The sequence below is a fragment of the Dicentrarchus labrax genome, unplaced genomic scaffold (assembly GCF_905237075.1).
Source record: "Dicentrarchus labrax unplaced genomic scaffold, dlabrax2021, whole genome shotgun sequence".
Taxonomy (NCBI): domain Eukaryota; kingdom Metazoa; phylum Chordata; class Actinopteri; family Moronidae; genus Dicentrarchus; species Dicentrarchus labrax.
Window position 1 is genome coordinate 6,162,495 of NW_026136718.1, and position 21,705 is coordinate 6,184,199.

The 21,705-nt window shown below is 37.1% G+C and overlaps 2 protein-coding genes and 1 long non-coding RNA gene across 30 annotated transcripts; 2 read left to right on the top strand and 1 right to left on the bottom strand.

The window, feature by feature from the left end:
* Window positions 1-115: 115 nt before the first annotated feature.
* Window positions 116-21,515, bottom strand: LOC127350456 (trace amine-associated receptor 13c-like). 28 transcript variants are annotated; one of them, XR_007880572.1, is made up of 4 exons: window positions 21,164-21,503; window positions 19,950-20,731; window positions 9,370-9,497; window positions 3,209-3,439 (listed from the first exon to the last, which is right to left on the bottom strand). XR_007880572.1 is itself a non-coding variant. In XM_051377128.1 (3 exons), exons 1-3 carry the CDS (start codon window positions 21,355-21,357, stop codon window positions 3,542-3,544), a joined length of 951 nt encoding a protein of 316 aa, XP_051233088.1. In that variant the 5' UTR covers window positions 21,358-21,513; the 3' UTR covers window positions 3,209-3,541. The 28 variants fall into 28 exon arrangements, 18 of the variants coding, with proteins under 18 accessions (XP_051233075.1, XP_051233082.1, XP_051233078.1 ...); XR_007880571.1 differs by lacking the exon at window positions 3,209-3,439 and adding an exon at window positions 7,681-7,792; XR_007880573.1 differs by lacking the exons at window positions 9,370-9,497; window positions 19,950-20,731 and adding an exon at window positions 5,027-5,936 and having other exon boundaries at window positions 21,164-21,506.
* LOC127350459 (uncharacterized) lies at window positions 9,876-20,516 on the top strand. Its single transcript, XR_007880581.1, has 2 exons — window positions 9,876-9,972; window positions 20,425-20,516. It is a non-coding gene; the product is annotated as an uncharacterized LOC127350459 (long non-coding RNA).
* Window positions 13,300-15,283, top strand: LOC127350458 (uncharacterized). Its single transcript, XM_051377129.1, has 6 exons — window positions 13,300-13,366; window positions 13,635-13,679; window positions 13,772-14,117; window positions 14,249-14,322; window positions 14,415-14,539; window positions 14,690-15,283. Exons 3-6 carry the CDS (start codon window positions 14,005-14,007, stop codon window positions 15,008-15,010), a joined length of 633 nt encoding a protein of 210 aa, XP_051233089.1. The 5' UTR covers window positions 13,300-13,366; window positions 13,635-13,679; window positions 13,772-14,004; the 3' UTR covers window positions 15,011-15,283.
* Window positions 21,516-21,705: the final 190 nt, after the last annotated feature.

Sequence of the window (21,705 nt, forward strand, 5' to 3'; positions counted from 1 at the left end):
AACATCTAAAATCCAAAGAGAATTATTCTTTACCCCTTTAAAATATTCAATTATCAAAGTAGTTGCCTAATCATTGCAGCTCAGCATCTGTCCACTGCGAGTAAAATGAAACAACTGTGGGTTCATTTTTTTAATCTGGTGAAGGAACATACAACAAGGTGCAGACCAGGAAAATACAGGAAATAAAAGCTATGGCCTACAGCAGCCTGTCTGGGTAACAATAAAGCTGTTATAGAATATGCTTCATACTCTTCCTTTGTGAAACAATATAGTACCTAAATGGTTTGTTCTTGCTTTGATGGTTAATGGCTAACAAGTTCAGAGCACCCCCAAAATATTGTTTCAAGCAGCATTTAATGTTATGCATCTCCATGACAACATCCACACTTCGGACTTTCACTCTGCAGTTTCCTGTTAATTAATTTGGCCTTTTACCTTGATTTCACAGCAATGTTTTGTCAGAATTATATTTGCTTTTACCACTGATAATAGACAAGGAATGTGATTTATTCTAACAATGACTCAGTGGATAAGGGCTAATACTTCTATTCCAAATCAACACGCTAAAGAGATACCTTTGGAAGACTGCATATTTAATGGTTTTTCTAAACTAAGGGTGTTAAAACTCCATCATCTTCACTGGAAAAGGTTGTTTCAAAAGTAAGGTGGTTTAGAGATTTCAGGTTCTCTCTTGAGGTTATACCCCAACTCATTAAATTACAGTAAAACAGCAAAACAAAAGAAATCCTTCAACACTAGAACTACAAGCAGAAAAATACCTAACATATTATGTTATGAGTTCAGGGTGAAAAAGGAAGTTTTTCTTTGTAAAGATCCAGAACTCTTCACATCAGTCACTGTCTGGAAGGTTGTTTCAAAAGTAAGGTGGTTTACATCTCTAATAAGTTTCTTTGTCCTACCTTTGACAAAACCTGATAAATTTACTTCCCCATCCATTTACTCTCATAAAATAAGTATGTTTATATTCTGTATATTATAGTATATCAGTACATTGTTTATCTCTACATTATCTTGGCCTCACAGGAACCTGGCTGCAGTATCTGAAGGCTGACGATGAGTTTAACAGATTTTCTAAACCAGGGGTAGAAAAAGGCATAGATCAGAGGATTAAAAGTGGAATTACAAAAAAACAGCCAAAGTTGAGCTTCTGAATCTATCCCTCCTGTAGCGTCCTGTCCTGTTATGGAAGGACTGAAGTATGGACAGAAAGTCAGTATAAACACAAGAAGGATAATACCAATCGTTCTTGCAGCTCTCAACTCAGATTTCTTAACAGTCACAGTATTTGATCTGAGAGCTGAAATTTGAGAGTGCATGACACGTGCCTGTGACACAGCCACCACAAACACTCTCATATAGAGAATTATGATCACAGTAACAGGGCTGAAAAAGGTGAAAACCAGGTCTGTAGCCCCTGTAATGTAGTTTATGATAACTACACATTCTTCATAGCAGGAATTAGACAAATCTATTTGTAACAAATGTTCTTTCAGTAATATAAGGTTGTAGACAACAGAACAGAACCAACACACAGACACACAGATTTTAACTCTGCTTGTTGTTACCATGGAAGAATAGTGCAGAGGGTAACAAATAGCCACGTAGCGGTCCACTGATGTGAGCACCATGCTGCCAACAGAGGCAGAGGTGAGGATGAAGCTCATCAGGTAGGAAAAAGTGCAAGTGATTTTATCAAAAAACATGCAGGACTGCTGGGCAAAAATTGTAAGTGGCATCACCGCAAGGCCCACAAGCAAGTCAGACACAGCCAGGGAGAGGAGGATGAGATTGGTGGGGGTGTAGAGCTGCCTGGAAGGGGAGATAATGATTAGTGCCTCATGTTCAGAGCAAATGAGTTTAGATCACAGCAACTACTGTGAGAATACAGGCAAAATATAAAAGTCAACTATTTATTATTTACTCTAGCCTACATACCAAATAAACATCAGTCAATCAGTCAGCTCTACACTTTATGAACTAATTACTACAGCAGTTTGGTGTCACATATGTTAATCAAGATTGCTGTAATTGTGACACATTTATAAAGAAAAACTCACTGAGAATGACATTTTTATGTTTAGGTGAAAGTACTGACATCTCTAGCTTGTCTTAGATTTTTAGGAACACAATCAAAAACTCATCCAGTGGGTGAACTAAGAGCTAAAGTCAATCATTTTAGCAAAGAACAGCACAGAACAAACACAGCTTACATCCATGAATTAAACACAATATTAGTTGTTACATTTCAAAAAAAGTGTCTGTGCCTGAAGTGGGAGATAGAGATGACGACCAACAAGTTGAGTGTCACAGTGAGCAGAGTGATGCAGGACAGCAGGGTTTTGATAAGCATGGCCTTGGGAGTATTAGGCATCAACATGCAGGTGTTGTTGTGGGAATGGATACAGCGGTCAGCTGCTTCAAGTGTCTCCACCATCATCAGAGACAGTGATTGTGGAGGTCTAGCAGCCCTCTGATTTTCATGAGATATTTATCTCTCATCTTCTTCCATTTCAGTCATGTTGTCCTGTTGCCCTCTCTCTGTCTCTCTCCTCCTCTTTTTCCTCTCTACAAACTTATTCCCATCAGCTTGTTTTTTCCCCAGATCCTTTATTGTTAATTATTCACTCCCCCACTCTATTTTTTCCTCCCTCCCTCTTTCAAACTACCACTATCCACTGTGATCCTAACCTCTCCCAAACTTTTTTCCTCCTCATAATTCCCTGAATTATTTAGCATTGTTATTTTTTGGACAGTTTTCATAAGAACTACTTACTATTAAAGGAAATGTCCCTACATAAACTGTTGACATTGTGTTCTGTGAATTATCCAGGGTACAGGGACACTGTTTGGAAAGTCCTTTTGCTGGGTTCATTTTTTAATCTGGTGAAAGAACATACAACAAGGTGCAGACCAGGAAAATACAGGAAATAAAAGCTATGGCCTACAGCAGCCTGTCTGGGTAACAATAAAGCTGTTATAGAATATGCTTCATACTCTTCCTTTGTGAAACAATATAGTACCTAAATGGTTTGTTCTTGCTTTGATGGTTAATGGCTAACAAGTTCAGAGCACCCCCAAAATATTGTTTCAAGCAGCATTTATTCTCATGCACTAAAAAGGAAATCTTGAATATACACAAAAAACACAGAGTACCATTAATGGACAGAAAGTAATCAATGGAGAGATTTCAGGTTCTCTCTTGAGGTTATACCCCAACTCAGTAAAACAGTGAAACAAAAGAAATCCTTCAGCACTAGAACTACAAGCAGAAAAATACCTAACATATTATGTTATGAGTTCAGGGTGAAAAAGGAAGTTTTTCTTTGTAAAGATCCAGAACTCTTCACATCAGTCACTGTCTGGAAGGTTGTTTCAAAAGTAAGGTGGTTTACATCTCTAATAAGTTTCTTTGTCCTACCTTTGACAAAACCTGATACATTTACTTCCTCATCCATTTACTCTCATAAAATAAGTACGTTTATATTCAGTATATTATAGTATATCAGTACATTGTTTATCTCTACATTATCTTGGCCTCACAGGAACCTGGCTGCAGTATCTGAAGGCTGACGATGAGTTTAACCGATTTTCTAAACCAGGGATAGAAAAAGGCATAGATCAGAGGATTAAAAGTGGAATTATAGAGACAGTGATTGTGGAGGTCTAGCAGCCCTCTGATTTTCATGAGATATTTATCTCACATCTTCTTCTATTTCAGTCGTGTTGTCCTGTTGCCCTCCCTCTCTCTCTCCTCCTATTTTTCCTCTCTACAAACTTAGGAGGAAAACTGTAAAAAGAAAATAATTAAAACAACAAAGCTATGACAAAATTCTTCTGTTTGGGGTAAATCTTACATATGACGAATAAATTATGATCAGACCTGTGGAGAACCTTTAGATTTGAATTCTTATGAATCTTTGTTAGCAATAGCGTATATACATTTTCATAATTGTGGCTGGTATCATAGCAGCATGTGACATTTTAGCTGTCTAACAAAGTATTGCTGAAATTATATTTATCAAAAAATGTTTTATTTATGAGGTTATTAGATCCTCTGGATGATTGTTAAACTAAAAATGTAGTGTAAACAAATAAACAGATAATTTATCAAGCAATATTTTTAAAACCATGCAGTATATTTTCTTTATGATGTACCATGTGACTTCTCATTTTGTGAACAGATCTTTTATTTTAACAATCGCAGAAAGGAAGGAATAAAAGAAAATCTGTGAAACATTAAAACAACCCTCTGTGAAAACTTAAGTGTAGAAAATTGTTTTTTTTCTGTCTAAAGCTGAAATTGATTACATCTAAGAAACATCTCAAATTCAAAGATAATGTTTTAATCATAACAGCATAATTTTAATAATGAATAATTTTCTATCGTTACATTAAATCATCTTATCATTGCAGCTCAACACTTGTCCACTGCGAGTAAGAGGAAACAACTGTGGGTTAATTTTTTAATCTGGTGAAGGAACATACAACAAGGTGCAGCCCGTCTGGGTGACAATAACGTTGTTATAGAATATGCTTCATACTCTTCCTGTGTGAAACTTTCTGTTTGGTTCTTGCTTTAAATTTTACACAAACAAAATCTTTGTTCGTACCAACTGAGTTAAATAAAAGGTCTGAGTCTACCACATGTAAAGCTTTAGAGCATCCCAAAAATATATTTCAAGCAGCATTTATTCTCATGCACAAAAGGAAATCTTGAATATACACAAAAAACACAGAGTACCATTAATGGACAGAAAGTAATCAATGAGAGATTTCAGGTTCTCTCTTGAGGTTATACCCCAACTCAGTAAAACAGTGAAACAAAAGAAATCCTTCAGCACTAGAACTACAAGCAGAAAAATACCTAACATATTATGTTATGAGTTCAGGGTGAAAAAGGAAGTTTTTCTTTGTAAAGATCCAGAACTCTTCACATCAGTCACTGTCTGGAAGGTTGTTTCAAAAGTAAGGTGGTTTACATCTCTGATAAGTTTCTTTGTCCTACCTTTGACAAAACCTGATAAATTTAATTCCCCATCCATTTACTCTCATAAAATAAGTACGTTTATATTCTGTATATTATAGTATATCAGTACATTGTTTATCTCTACATTAACTTGGCCTCACGAGAACCTGGCTGCAGTATCTGAAGGCTGACGATGAGTTTAACAGATTTTCTAAACCAGGGATAGAAAAAGGCATAGATCAGAGGATTAAAAGTGGAATTACAAAAAAACAGCCAAAATTGAGCCATTGAATCTATACTTCCTGTAATGTCCTGTCCTGTTATGGAAGGACTATAGTATGGACAGAGACTCAGTATAAACACAAGAAGGATAATACCAATCGTTCTTGCAGCTCTCAACTCAGATTTCTTAACAGTCACAGTATTTGATCTGAGAGCTGAAATTTGAGAGCGCATGACACGTGCCTGTGACACAGCCACCACAAACACTCTCATATAGAGAATTATGATCACAGTAACAGGGCTGAAAAAGGTGAAAACCAGGTCTGTAGCCCCTGTAATGTAGTTTATGATAACTACACATTCTTCATAGCAGGAATTAGACAAATCTATTTGTAACAAATGTTCTTTCAGTAATATAAGGTTGTAGACAACAGAACAGAACCAACACACAGACACACAGATTTTAACTCTGCTTGTTGTTACCATGGAAGAATAGTGCAGAGGGTAACAAATAGCCACGTAGCGGTCCACTGATGTGAGCACCATGCTGCCAACAGAGGCAGAGGTGAGGATGAAGCTCATCAGGTAGGAAAAAGTGCAAGTGATTTTATCAAAAAACATGCAGGACTGCTGGGCAAAAATTGTAAGTGGCATCACTGCAAGGCCCACAAGCAAGTCAGACACAGCCAGGGAGAGGAGGATGAGATTGGTGGGGGTGTAGAGCTGCCTGGAAGGGGAGATAATGATTAGTGCCTCATGTTCAGAGCAAATGAGTTTAGATCACAGCAACTACTGTGAGAATACAGGCAGAATATAAAAGTCAAATTTTACTATTTACTCTAGCCTACATACCAAATAAACCTCAGTCAATCGATCAGCTCTACACTTTATGAACTAATTACTACAGCAGTTTGGTGTCACATATGTTAATCAAGATTGCTGTAATTGTGACACATTTGTAAAGAAAAACTCACTGAGAATGACATTTTCATGTTTAGGTGAAAGTACTGACATCTCTAGCTTGTCTTAGCTTCTTAGGAACACAATCAAAAACGCATCCAGTGGGTGAACTAAGAGCTAAAGTCAATCATTTTAGCAAAGAACAGCACAGAACAAACACAGCTTACATCCATGAATTAAACACAATATTAGTTGTTACATTTCAAAAAAAGTGTCTGTGCCTGAAGTGGGAGATAGAGATGACGACCAACAAGTTGAGTGTCACAGTGAGCAGAGTGATGCAGGACAGCAGGGTTTTGATAAGCATGGCCTTGGGAGTATTAGGCATCAACATGCAGGTGTTGTTGTGGGAATGGATACAGCGGTCAGCTGCTTCCAGTGTCTCCACCATCATCAGAGACAGTGATTGTGGAGGTCTAGCAGCCCTCTGATTTTCATGAGATATTTATCTCTCATCTTCTTCCATTTCAGTCGTGTTGTCCTGTTGCCCTCTCTCTGTCTCTCTCCTCCTCTTTTTCCTCTCTACAAACTTATTCCCATCAGCTTGTTTTTTCCCCAGATCCTTTATTGTTAATTATTCACTCCCCCACTCTATTTTTTCCTCCCTCCCTCTTTCAAACTACCACTATCCACTGTGATCCTAACCTCTCTCAAACTTTTTTCCTCCTCATAATTCCCTGAATTATTTAGCATTGTTATTTTTTGGACAGTTTTCATAAGAACTACTTACTATTAAAGGAAAAGTCCCTACATAAACTGTTGACATTGCGTTCTGTGAATTATCCAGGGTACAAGGACACTGTTTGGAAAGTCCTTTTGCTGGGTTCATTTTTTTAATCTGGTGAAGGAACATACAACAAGGTGCAGACCAGGAAAATACAGGAAATAAAAGCTATGGCCTACAGCAGCCTGTCTTGGTAACAATAAAGCTGTTATAGAATATGCTTCATACTCTTCAATTGTGAAACAATATAGTACCTAAATGGTTTGTTCTTGCTTTGATGGTTAATGGCTAACAAGTTCAGAGCACCCCCAAAATATTGTTTCAAGCAGCATTTAATGTTATGCATCTCCATGACAACATCCACACTTCGGACTTTCACTCTGCAGTTTCCTGTTAATTAATTTGGCCTTTTACCTTGATTTCACAGCAATGTTTTGTCAGAATTATATTTGCTTTTACCACTGATAATAGACTAGAAATGTGATTTATTCTGACAATGACTCAGTGGATAAGGGCTAATACTTCTATTCCAAATCAACACGCTAAAGAGATACCTTTGGAAGACTGCATATTTAATGGTTTTTCTAAACTAAGGGTGTTAAAACTCCATCATCTTCACTGGAAAAGGTTGTTTCAAAAGTAAGGTGGTTTAGAGATTTCAGGTTCTCTCTTGAGATTATACCCCAACTCATTAAATTACAGTAAAACAGCAAAACAAACGAAATCCTTCAGCACTAGAACTACAAGCAGAAAAATACCTAACATATTATGTTATGAGTTCAGGGTGAAAAAGGAAGTTTTTCTTTGTAAAGATCCAGAACTCTTCACATCAGTCACTGTCTGGAAGGTTGTTTCAAAAGTAAGGTGGTTTACATCTCTAATAAGTTTCTTTGTCCTACCTTTGACAAAACCTGATACATTTACTTCCTCATCCATTTACTCTCATAAAATAAGTACGTTTATATTCAGTATATTATAGTATATATTGTTTATCTCTACATTATCTTGGCCTCACGGGAACCTGGCTGCAGTATCTGAAGGCTGACGATGAGTTTAACTGATTTTCTAAAACAGGGATAGAAAAAGGCATAGATCAGAGGATTAAAAGTGGAATTATAGAGACAGTGATTGTGGAGGTCTAGCAGCCCTCTGATTTTCATGAGATATTTATCTCACATCTTCTTCTATTTCAGTCGTGTTGTCCTGTTGCCCTCTCTCTCTCCTCCTATTTTTCCTCTCTACAAACTTAGGAGGAAAACTGTAAAAAGAAAATAATTAAAACAACAAAGCTATGACAAAATTCTTCTGTTTGGGGTAAATCTTACATATGACGAATAAATTATGATCAGACCTGAGGAGAACCTTTAGATTTGAATTCTTATGAATCTTTGTTAGCAATAGCGTATATACATTTTCATAATTGTGGCTGGTATCATAGCAGCATGTGACATTTTAGCTGTCTAACAAAGTATTGCTGAAATTATATTTATCAAAAATTGTTTTATTTATGAGGTTATTAGATCCTCTGGATGATTGTTAAACTAAAAATGTAGTGTAAACAATAAACAGATAATTTATCAAGCAATATTTTTAAAAACCATGCAGTATATTTTCTTTATGATGTACCATGTGACTTCTCATTTTGTGAACAGATCTTTTATTTTAACAATCGCAGAAAGGAAGGAATAAAAGAAAATCTGTGAAACATTAAAACAACCCTCTGTGAAAACTTAAGTGTAGAAAATAGTTTTTTTTCTGTCTAAAGCTGAAACTGATTACATCTAAGAAACATCTCAAATTCAAAGATAATATTTTAATCATAACAGCATAATTTTAATAATTAATAATTTTCTATCGTTACATTAAATCATCTTATCATTGCAGCTCAACACCTGTCCACTGCGAGTAAGAGGAAACAACTGTGGGTTCATTTTTTAATCTGGTGAAGGAACATACAACAAGGTGCAGCCCGTCTGGGTGACAATAACGTTGTTATAGAATATGCTTTATACTCTTCCTGTGTGAAACTTTCTGTTTGGTTCTTGCTTTAAATTTTACACAAACAAAATCTTTGTTCGTACCAATTGAGTTAAATAAAAGGTCTGAGTCTACCACATGTAAAGCTTTAGAGCATCCCAAAAATATATTTCAAGCAGCATTTATTCTCATGCACAAAAGGAAATCTTGAATATACACAAAAAACACAGAGTACCATTAATGGACAGAAAGTAATCAATGAGAGATTTCAGGTTCTCTCTTGAGGTAATACCCCAACTCAGTAAAACAATGAAACAAAAGAAATCCTTCAACACTAGAACTACAAGCAGAAAAATACCTAACATATTATGTTATGAGTTCAGGGTGAAAAAGGAAGTTTTTCTTTGTAAAGATCCAGAACTCTTCACATCAGTCACTGTCTGGAAGGTTGTTTCAAAAGTAAGGTGGTTTACATCTCTGATAAGTTTCTTTGTCCTACCTTTGACAAAACCTGATAAATTTAATTCCCCATCCATTTACTCTCATAAAATAAGTACGTTTATATTCTGTATATTATAGTATATCAGTATATTGTTTATCTCTACATTAACTTGCCCTCACGGGAACCTGGCTGCAGTATCTGAAGGCTGACGATGAGTTTAACAGATTTTCTAAACCAGGGATAGAAAAAGGCATAGATCAGAGGATTAAAAGTGGAATTACAAAAAAACAGCCAAAATTGAGCCATTGAATCTATACTTCCTGTAATGTCCTGTCCTGTTATGGAAGGACTATAGTATGGACAGAGACTCAGTATAAACACAAGAAGGATAATACCAATCGTTCTTGCAGCTCTCAACTCAGATTTCTTAACAGTCACAGTATTTGATCTGAGAGCTGAAATTTGAGAGCGCATGACACGTGCCTGTGACACAGCCACCACAAACACTCTCATATAGAGAATTATGATCACAGTAACAGGGCTGAAAAAGGTGAGAACCAGGTCTATCGCCCCTGTAATGTAGTTTATGATAACTACACATTCTTCATAGCAGGAATTAGACAAATCTATTTGTAACAAATGTTCTTTCAGTAATATAAGGTTGTAGACAACAGAACAGAACCAACACACAGACACACAGACTTTAACTCTGCTTGTTGTTACCATGGAAGAATAGCGCAGAGGGTAACAAATAGCCACGTAGCGGTCCACTGATGTGAGCACCATGCTGCCAACAGAGGCAGAGGTGAGGATGAAGCTCATCAGGTAGGAAAAAGTGCAAGTGATTTTATCAATAAACATGCAGGACTGCTGGGAAAAGATTGTAAGTGGCATCACCGTAAGGCCCACAAGCAAGTCAGACACAGCCAGGGAGAGGAGGATGAGATTGGTGGGGGTGTAGAGCTGCCTGGAAGGGGAGATAATGATTAGTGCCTCATGTTCAGAGCAAATGAGTTTAGATCACAGCAACTACTGTGAGAATACAGGCAGAATATAAAAGTCAAATTTTACTATTTACTCTAGCCTACATACCAAATAAACCTCAGTCAATCGATCAGCTCTACACTTTATGAACTAATTACTACAGCAGTTTGGTGTCACATATGTTAATCAAGATTGCTGTAATTGTGACACATTTGTAAAGAAAAACTCACTGAGAATGACATTTTCATGTTTAGGTGAAAGTACTGACATCTCTAGCTTGTCTTAGCTTCTTAGGAACACAATCAAAAACGCATCCAGTGGGTGAACTAAGAGCTAAAGTCAATCATTTTAGCAAAGAACAGCACAGAACAAACACAGCTTACATCCATGAATTAAACACAATATTAGTTGTTACATTTCAAAAAAAGTGTCTGTGCCTGAAGTGGGAGATAGAGATGACGACCAACAAGTTGAGTGTCACAGTGAGCAGAGTGATGCAGGACAGCAGGGTTTTGATAAGCATGGCCTTGGGAGTATTAGGCATCAACATGCAGGTGTTGTTGTGGGAATGGATACAGCGGTCAGCTGCTTCCAGTGTCTCCACCATCATCAGAGACAGTGATTGTGGAGGTCTAGCAGCCCTCTGATTTTCATGAGATATTTATCTCTCATCTTCTTCCATTTCAGTCGTGTTGTCCTGTTGCCCTCCCTCTGTCTCTCTCCTCCTCTTTTTCCTCTCTACAAACTTATTCCCATCAGCTTGTTTTTTCCCCAGATCCTTTATTGTTAATTATTCACTCCCCCACTCTATTTTTTCCTCCCTCCCTCTTTCAAACTACCACTATCCACTGTGATCCTAACCTCTCTCAAACTTTTTTCCTCCTCATAATTCCCTGAATTATTTAGCATTGTTATTTTTTGGACAGTTTTCATAAGAACTACTTACTATTAAAGGAAAAGTCCCTACATAAACTGTTGACATTGCGTTCTGTGAATTATCCAGGGTACAGGGACACTGTTTGGAAAGTCCTTTTGCTGGGTTCATTTTTTTAATCTGGTGAAGGAACATACAACAAGGTGCAGACCAGGAAAATACAGGAAATAAAAGCTATGGCCTACAGCAGCCTGTCTGGGTAACAATAAAGCTGTTATAGAATATGCTTCATACTCTTCCTTTGTGAAACAATATAGTACCTAAATGGTTTGTTCTTGCTTTGATGGTTAATGGCTAACAAGTTCAGAGCACCCCCAAAATATAGTTTCAAGCAGCATTTAATGTTATGCATCTCCATGACAACATCCACACTTCGGACTTTCACTCTGCAGTTTCCTGTTTATTGATTTGGCCTTTTACCTTGATTTCAAAGCAATGTTTTGTCAGAATTATATTTGCTTTTACCACTGATAATAGACTAGAAATGTGGTTTATTCTGACAATGACTCAGTGGATAAGGGCTAATACTTCTATTCCAAATCAACACGCTAAAGAGATACCTTTGGAAGACTGCATATTTAATGGTTTTTCTAAACTAAGGGTGTTAAAACTCCATACACAGCAAAATCAAAAGTGTTAGATTTCCAGTGTTGGTGTTGTGTGTTAAAAATACAGTGTCAATTCAACACTTGCTTAGTCTAATTCAACTATGTGAGAGTTAGTTCCTCAAAAGAAATGGTGTTAATCCAGTGAGTTAAATCTGAGCAACTCTATTAAGTGTTGATTTAAAATCAACACTTAATCCCGAATATTAAAACAGTGACGGATAAATCCATCGGAGTGAGCATATTAATTAGCTATGGTCTAGTCTTGATGAATGACGTTGTTGGCTCTTCACGGCAAAATGTCAAGCTATGGAGTAGAGAGCCGGGGCTGGACCGGGGGATTGTGCTCCTGCTTGCTGAGGGACAGCTACTGAAAGTCGGTCAAGTTCTGAGAGCTGGGTGGTTTTTGATGTAAATGATGGCACAGTGTGGATGTCTTTTCTTCTTTTTTTCTTCATAGTAGCCTCCATCATGTTGGTGAAGGTGAGATTTGGAGAAACGCAGAAGTATGTCAAAGTTTGCTGAGACTGAAGATGGCTATGATGACTTCAACACATTTCTTCAGAAAGGTTGGCACCACTTTTCATACAGCCCAGAATGTTTGTGTAAATGTATGTAAAATTTAAATGTCTTATATTATGGAGTTGTGTTTATGATAGCTTATGGTAATGCCCTGTGAAGAAATCAAAAAGTACTTTTAGAAGTTGACCTACAATGCTGAAAAACAAGCTTAGCAAATTTCTGGTAATGTTCTTATTGTAATTTTGTCATTGCTCTAAATCTAATATTTTTATCAGTCATTCTAAAGCTAGATCTTCCACTTGAGACTGAGCTGCACTTGACAGATGAATCAGGGACAAAAGTTGATGCAGATGTGTTTGAGGAGCTTTTGCAAGCAGGGAACCTTACTGTTAGGGTGACAACTGAGAAGTCAACAGGTGAGACTCAGCCTTGTTAGGGAAGGAGTGGATCGTCAGTAATGAGTATTGTGTAGAACTAATTTTTTTTTTTACTTTGTGTATACATTTTTTAAAACTGTTTACAGTTGTGCTTCAACATGATCTATCATTTACTTTGTTGGAGTCACCCATGTCAGACAACTCACCCGTGTCAGTGTCAGGAGACTCCTTGCTAGTATCCTCTGATTCATCAGATGCAACAGTGATTGTTCAGACAAACAGAGGGAAGAGAACCCATGCTGAACGGGAATCGGCAAAAGAGGTGTGCAGCTTTTGTAACGAATGAAATAAGTTATCAAATATCAGACACAAAGATATTATGCAGTTAAACTGTGGTTTTTTTGTTGGACATGATGATGATGATGATGATGATGATGATGATGATGATGATGATGATGGATATAATTGCTAACTTTCTGATTCTTTATCTTTTGGATGGTGAGAGAGGCTCTCCAGGCTAAACCAGGTGGACAGATTATTTTGGATGAATATGATAAAATGACGACATTGACGGATAGCACAAGGAGACAGTTGGTAAACCTTCTTGTGGCCGACATGGTTGAAATTCATGGGTAAGACTTCAATGTTCATATTTGTATTTTACTTAATATAGATTTTTTTTTTTTAAAAAGGGCACACTCATCTTAGGACATTGCATATTAGTACAGCAATGTATTATTACATTTCTCCTATGTCAGAAATAAATATTAAATGGCTAAAATATTTTACAAAAACTAACAATTTGAGAGATACTCAAACTCACTGAAGCTAACAACAGTAAAATTTGTATCTTTTAAACACTGAAGGAATTGTAGTAGTAATGTCATGTTTATCTTTCAGGAGGAGCCCACCCGTCTCAGAGATCCATACTCGGACAATGGATATGTACGTTTGTAAATGAAAAGCTTATATGTCAGTTTATGGAGTAGTAATATGTGTTGAATTTACGCTACAATTTATTGTTTTTAATATTACAGGAACACTTCTATGACCCACAGAGTGGTTCTGGCTACTTGGCCTGGAGGATAAAGACTGTTCAGCGCAACACTGCAGCTCAGTCCCAGAGATCCTCCACCAGCACAATCTATCAAGATAGTCCAGAGACAAAGAGGGAGGTTCTCTGCATTGATAAACAGCTGCTTGGTGAGCACTGTCATGAAGCAGTATCCTTTTGAAACATTCAACTGATGAATTGGCAATCAAAGAGAAGATGAGGGCCACATTTCAGTATTGCCAAACACTGGTTCAAGATCAGCAGTGCTCATCGACAGTCTTGGATGTCTTCCCACGATTCCTTGACATCACTGGCTTGGTGAGGTATAGGTAAGGTATACACTTTTAAGTTACTAAGTTATGTATAAAAATGCATGTTCTTCTGTAGATTGAGCAATGATGTTTGGAGAGGAAGTGTCGGGCAGATGTTTGGCAAAATGGCCTACTTTTTTCAAGCCTAGGATCCTGACAGACTGCAAAAAACTGACTTCTAATGAGCACACTGAAGACCTCTTGTCTGTGCAGCACGACTCAGGTGGGTCTGGTAAGCTTGGCTCATTCTTCTCTTTAAGATATCTCTTACTTATGATGTGAATGTGTTGGATATTTCTCCGGTTTTCCCCCTAGGATGGGAGAGTGACCTGTCAAGCATTCTACTGTTGGTTCACTTGCTTCCTCCTACCTCTAAAGGCCACAAGAAGAGTGCCAAAATCAGCTCTTGTCAAGCTGCTGACCATGTTGTGAGATTACAGGTATGCAAATAGTAGTGTACCTATGCAGTTATTCTGATGATCTTACTTCTTGTGTTGAAGCACATTTTTTTTTTATTGGCTTAGTCATTTGAATGTAGTGGCGCTACATTTCATGATTTTCTCACGATTCTTCTTTACATTTTGTTAAAGATGGGAGCCAGTGTTGAAACCTTCCTTGCTGGTGTGGAGCCGGGAGAGCCCTTCCTCCTGTGTGTTGGTGAGAAGAAGAACAGCATCCAAAGATACTATGTCATCATTGATCACAAGGCCATCCCTTGCAAGGCACAGACATCCTTGGCAGCTTTTGATGTGCTCTTCAAAGCACACTTCATCTTCAGTGTCAGCTACCATGAATCCCTCTACAACTTCTATACGTTCATCCAAACCACAGTTTTTAACATTGACGTGGGAAGTGCCAAGGAAAGTCCCAGGGTCAAGGAACTAAGAGCAAGATTTTTGCGCAACGCTTGAGGTGATAAATATCCTTCGATGCAAATATGTTTCTTTGTAATGTCTGTAAGGCACACCACAAAAGTTCTACATTGCTTTGTCAGCATTTAAGACTCCACCACGGTCTATATCCTGGAAAGACATTACGTTTGAAATGTGGACAGCCGGGATGTTGTTTATCATTTTGCACTTATTCAGGTTTCAAGAAGCATCTTGTTCATTTCCATAGAGATGTTGCTTTAACTAATACTGCTGACAATGTGGACACTCAGAATGAAGTTGGTGAGCCCTCAACTTCATAGGCAGTCAGTACAGACGCTCCAATATCTACCCAGCCCTCTGTTGACAATAATCATGTGTTAAACATGTGTGCTTCTGTTGTAGCACAGTTGCAAGCATCTGGTGTTGCTGAGAGCACAGTCCAAGCAATGGTGGGGTCCATGGAGGAACTTGTAAATGACATTCATAGGCAAGCGAGAGAGGCAGTTGTCAGCTGTACTTCAGAAATTCAAGGCACAGATTTGGAAAAGAAGGTGGAAAAGTGTTTTGATCAACTAGAAAATCCTTTCTCAACCTTGAACACAAGAGTCAAACGACAGAAGTTCTTTGAGGAAAAATGGGAAATTGTTGAACCTGTTGAATATGTTCTTGGGGTGAGGTTTGATGTTAGCAGAGATAAAACAACAGGAGTTTACAATCAGGTCCCTGTAACAGATACATTTGTGTATACACCCATCCTGGGAACTCTTAAGTCTATGTTCAAGAACACTGAGTTATGTGAAAGTTTCTTGCAAACCAAACAATACGAAGAAGGTATTTATAAAGACATATGTGATGGTTCATACTTCAAGAGTAACATTTTGTTTTCCCAGAAAAAACATGCTCTACAGATTCAACTCTATTTTGATGAGTTTGAGACAGTAAATCCCTTAGGTTCAAAGAAAGGGATTCACAAACTTGGTTGTACTTACTTTATATTGCGGAACCTGCCCCCAAAATATAATTCTGTGTTGATGAATATACATGTTGTGGCACTCTTTCACTCACAAGACCTGAAGACTTATGGATTTGATAACATCCTGAAGCCTCTTGTTGATCTTAAAATACTTGAAACACAAGGAATTGAGGTGCCTTTCTCAGACTTACCATTGCTTGGTTCTGTTATACAAGTAACAGGGGACAACCTAGGTTTACATGGACTGTTTGGTTTTGTTGAGTCCTTCAGTGCTACGTATTTCTGTAGATTTTGTTTGACAAGTAAGGATGAGTCACAGTCTGTCTTTACTGAAGATGACCCTGGCGTGATTTTTCGTACAAAAGAAATCTATGCAGAACATTGTGCAGCTCTACAGGAAGATCCTATGTTGGGTTCAACATTTGGTGTCAAAAAGACATGCTTGCTCAATACATTGCATTTTTTCCACACCTCTGACAACTATGCAGTTGACATAATGCATGATTTACTTGAAGGTGTAGTACAGTACGAACTCAAACTTGTCTTTCAATACCTTGTCAACCAGAAATATCTGTCATTAGAATCTTTGTCACAGAGGATGCAAAGTTTCAAGAGAAGAAAAGGCCAAGTGGGTTGAAAATGTATGAGGCTAGCAAGGCTCTTGGACTAAATGCAATTCAGTCATGGTGTCTTGTGAGAAATGCTCATCTTATTTTTGGTGATGTATTGGAAAGAAATAATTGTTACTGGAATCTGCTCCTCCTCTTGATTGAGATTGTGAATATTGTGTTTTCACCCATTGTAACTGTAACAGTATGACATACTATTTGAAGCACTTGATTAAGGACCACCACAAGCTATTTAAATCTTTGTCTTCATCATTTGCATCATTTCATGCTATATTATCCACGTTGTATTAGAAAAATAGGTCCGCTCCTTCACGTATGGTGCATGAGGTTTGAGGCCAAACATAATTTTTTTAAAAAGATCAGTGAAATATTTCAAAAATATCACAAAAAAATTGGTGAAACAACACCAGAGACAGCTAGCTTACCACTGGGAGAATTTTGATTTTCAGAGATTTGAGTTTGGTCCAGTGAAAAAAGAAATTATTGATAGCTTGGAGGGAGGTGCGGTTTTAAGTTCTGTTTTTAATGTAAATGCATACTGTGAAGTGTCAACCACTAATTGGGTGAAGAACTATGGAACAGAATATCAGATTGGTATGTTTGTTTGTACTGGAACAAATACAGAAATTCCCATTTTCAGAAAGGTCACCAACATCATTATACATGATGAGCAAGCTTTCATTTTGACTTGCAGAGTGGATACTCTTTATTTTGATGATCATTTCAATGCATACTTTGTCGATGAGAGAGCAGATTCATATTCTGTTTTTCCAGTTAAAGAGTTGATTTATTACAGACCGTATGACAAACAGTTTTCTAATGAGACTTGTGAAAAAAACATACATTGTTCCACATTGTCATATTGTGTGACCTGTGTTGTGGTTATTGCAAAGCCGGTGCTGTTTTTTATGTGGTGTGCTTGTGTGAAATACAGGTTGATTCAGACTGCAACTTGTGTGGTTTTCTTTGTAAATTCAAGTGGCATGTATTGTTTTTGGTAGTGAAATTAGGAATTATTAATTGACTCCCAGTAGTATTTTTTTAAATGAAATCAACTATAAAAGATTTCTATGTTGAGTTATACATACAACACTCCACAGTGTTAATATAATTTGAACCTTATTCAGTGTTAAAAAACACACTGATAGCGTTAACTTTTGACACTACACACTAGTGTTAGGTAAATTCAACACTGATGTGTGTTAAATTTCAACTATTGAGAGTGTTGTTCCAACTCTGTCACAGTGTTAACTGTTTAACACTTTCAAAAGTGTTGTTTTAACTCGATTTAGAGTGGACCAATATAGACACTTTGAAAGTGTTGAATTTAATTCCCAGGGAGTTAAATTAACACTTCCAAATTTGCTGTGTAATCTTCACTGGAAAAGGTTGTTTCAAAAGTAAGGTGGTTTAGAGATTTCAGGTTCTCTCTTGAGGTTGTACCCCAACTCATTAAATTACAGTAAAACATTGAAACAAAAGAAATCCTTCAACACTAGAACTACAAGCAGAAAAATACCAAACATATTATGTTATGAGTTCAGGGTGAAAAAGGAAGTTTTTCTTTGTAAAGATCCAGAACTCTTCACATCAGTCACTGTCTGGAAGGTTGTTTCAAAAGTAAGGTGGTTTACATCTCTAATAAGTTTCTTTGTCCTACCTTTGACAAAACCTGATAAATTTAATTCCCCATCCATTTACTCTCATAAAATGAGCATGTTTATATTCTGTATATTATAGTATATCAGTATATTGTTTATCTCTGCATTATCTTGGCCTCACGGGAACCTGGCTGAAGCATCTGAAGGCTGACGATGAGTTTAACCGATTTTCTAAACCAGGGATAGAAAAAGGCATAGATCCGAGGATTAAAAGTGGAATTATAGAGACAGTGATTGTGGAGGTCTAGCAGCCCTCTGATTTTCATGAGATATTTATCTCACATCTTCTTCTATTTCATTCGTGTTGTCCTGTTGCCCTCCCTCTCTCTCTCCTCCTATTTTTCCTCTCTACAAACTTAGGAGGAAAACTGTAAAAAGAAAATAATTAAAACAACAAAGCTATGACAAAATTCTTCTGTTTGGGGTAAATCTTACATATGACGAATAAATTATGATCAGACCTGAGGAGAACCTTTAGATTTGAATTCTTATGAATCTTTGTTAGCAATAGCGTATATACATTTTCATAATTGTGGCTGGTATCATAGCAGCATGTGACATTTTAGCTGTCTAACAAAGTATTGCTGAAATTATATTTATCAAAAATTGTTTTATTTATGAGGTTATTAGATCCTCTGGATGATTTTTAAACTAAAAATGTAGTGTAAACAAATAAACAGATAATTTATCAAGCAATATTTTTAAAACCATGCAGTATATTTTCTTTATGATGTACCATGTGACTTCTCATTTTGTGAACAGATCTTTTATTTTATCAATCGCAGAAAGGAAGGAATAAAAGAAAATCTGTGAAACATTAAAACAACCCTCTGTGAAAACTTAAGTGTAGAAAATAGTTTTTTTTTCTGTCTAAAGCTGAAACTGATTACATCTAAGAAACATCTCAAATTCAAAGATAATATTTTAATCATAACAGCATAATTTTAATAATGAATAATTTTCTATCGTTACATTAAATCATCTTATCATTGCAGCTCAACACCTGTCCACTGCGAGTAAGAGGAAACAACTGTGGGTTCATTTTTTAATCTGGTGAAGGAACATACAACAAGGTGCAGCCCGTCTGGGTGACAATAACGTTGTTATAGAATATGCTTTATACTCTTCCTGTGTGAAACATTCTGTTTGGTTCTTGCTTTAAATTTTACACAAACAAAATCTTTGTTCGTACCAATTGAGTTAAATAAAAGGTCTGAGTCTACCACATGTAAAGCTTTAGAGCATCCCAAAAATATATTTCAAGCAGCATTTATTCTCATGCACAAAAGGAAATCTTGAATATACACAAAAAACACAGAGTACCATTAATGGACAGAAAGTAATCAATAAGAGATTTCAGGTTCTCTCTTGAGGTAATACCCCAACTCAGTAAAACAATGAAACAAAAGAAATCCTTCAACACTAGAACTACAAGCAGAAAAATACCTAACATATTATGTTATGAGTTCAGGGTGAAAAAGGAAGTTTTTCTTTGTAAAGATCCAGAACTCTTCACATCAGTCACTGTCTGGAAGGTTGTTTCAAAAGTAAGGTGGTTTACATCTCTAATAAGTTTCTTTGTCCTACCTTTGACAAAACCTGATAAATTTACGTCCCCATCCATTTACTCTCATAAAATAAGTACGTTTATATTCTGTATATTATAGTATATCAGTATATTGTTTATCTCTACATTAACTTGGCCTCACGAGAACCTGGCTGCAGTATCTGAAGGCTGACGATGAGTTTAACCGATTTTCTAAACCAGGGATAGAAAAAGGCATAGATCAGAGGATTAAAAGTGGAATTACAAAAAAACAGCCAAAATTGAGCTATTGAATCTATACTTCCTGTAGTGTCCTGTCCTGTTATGGAAGGACTGAAGTATGGACAGAGACTCAGTATAAACACAAGAAGGATAATACCAATCGTTCTTGCAGCTCTCAACTCAGATTTCTTAACAGTCACAGTATTTGATCTGAGAGCTGAAATTTGAGAGCGCATGACACGTGCCTGTGACACAGCCACCACAAACACTCTCATATAGAGAATTATGATCACAGTAACAGGGCCGAAAAAGGTGAGAACCAGGTCTATCGCCCCTGAAATGTAGTTTATGATAACTACACAGTCTTCATAGCAGGAATTAGACAAATCTATTTGTAACAAATGTTCTTTCAGTATTATAAGGTTGAAGACAATAGAACAGAACCAACACACAGACACACAGATTTTAACTCTGCTTGTTGTTACCATGGAAGAATAGTGCAGAGGGTAACAAATAGCCACGTAGCGGTCCACTGATGTGAGCACCATGCTGCCAACAGAGGCAGAGGTGAGGATGAAGCTCATCAGGTAGGAAAAAGCACAAGTGATTTTATCAACAAACATGCAGGACTGCTGGGCAAAAATTGTAAGTGGCATCACCGCAAGGCCCACAAGCAAGTCAGACACAGCCAGGGAGAGGAGGATGAGATTGGTGGGGGTGTAGAGCTGCCTGGAAGGGGAGATAATGATTAGTGCCTCATGTTCAGAGCAAATGAGTTTAGATCACAGCAACTACTGTGAGAATACAGGCAGAATATAAAAGTCAAATTTTACTATTTACTCTAGCCTACATACCAAATAAACATCAGTCAATCAATCAGCTCTACACTTTATGAACTAATTACTACAGCAGTTTGGTGTCACATATGTTAATCAAGATTGCTGTAATTGTGACACATTTGTAAAGAAAAACTCACTGAGAATGACATTTTCATGTTTAGGTGAAAGTACTGACATCTCTAGCTTGTCTTAGCTTCTTAGGAACACAATCAAAAACGCATCCAGTGGGTGAACTAAGAGCTAAAGTCAATAATTTTAGCAAAGAACAGCACAGAACAAACACAGCTTACATCCATGAATTAAACACAATATTAGTTGTTACATTTCAAAAAAGTGTCTGTGCCTGAAGTGGGAGATAGAGATGACTACCAACAAGTTGAGTGTCACAGTGAGCAGATTGATGCAGGACAGCAGGGTTTTGATAAGCATGGCCTTGGGAGTATTAGGCATCAACATGCAGGTGTTGTTGTGGGAATGGATACAGCGGTCAGCTGCTTCCAGTGTCTCCACCATCATTAGAGACAGTGATTGTGGAGGTCTAGCAGCCCTCTGATTTTCATGAGATATTTATCTCTCATCTTCTTCTATTTCAGTCGTGTTGTCCTGTTGCCCTCCCTCTGTCTCTCTCCTCCTCTTTTTCCTCTCTACAAACTTATTCCCATCAGCTTGTTTTTTCCCCAGATCCTTTATTGTTCATTATGAACTCTCCCACTCTATTTTTTCGTCCCTCCCTCTTTCAGACTACCACTATCCACTGTGATCCCAACCTCTCCCACACTTTTTTCCACTTTATAATTCCTTATCTAGTTATTGTTTCTCCTTGTCTTTCAAACACTGAATTATTTCACATTGCCAAAGATGGAT

Excerpts from the sequence above, each read along its gene's own strand:
- LOC127350458 (XM_051377129.1), top strand. The coding sequence starts at position 14,005 with ATGAGGGCCACATTTCAGTATTGCCAAACACTGGTTCAAGATCAGCAG. Across the intron at positions 14,323-14,414 it reads GTCTGTGCAGCACGACTCAG|GATGGGAGAGTGACCTGTCA; the intron begins GTGGGTCTGGTA and ends TTTTCCCCCTAG. Across the intron at positions 14,540-14,689 it reads ACCATGTTGTGAGATTACAG|ATGGGAGCCAGTGTTGAAAC; the intron begins GTATGCAAATAG and ends ATTTTGTTAAAG.
- LOC127350456 (XM_051377115.1), bottom strand. The coding sequence starts at position 21,357 with ATGATGGTGGAGACACTGGAAGCAGCTGACCGCTGTATCCATTCCCAC. Across the intron at positions 1,831-21,163 it reads CACAGACACTTTTTTGAAAT|GCAGCTCTACACCCCCACCA; the intron begins GTAACAACTAAT and ends CTCCCCTTCCAG.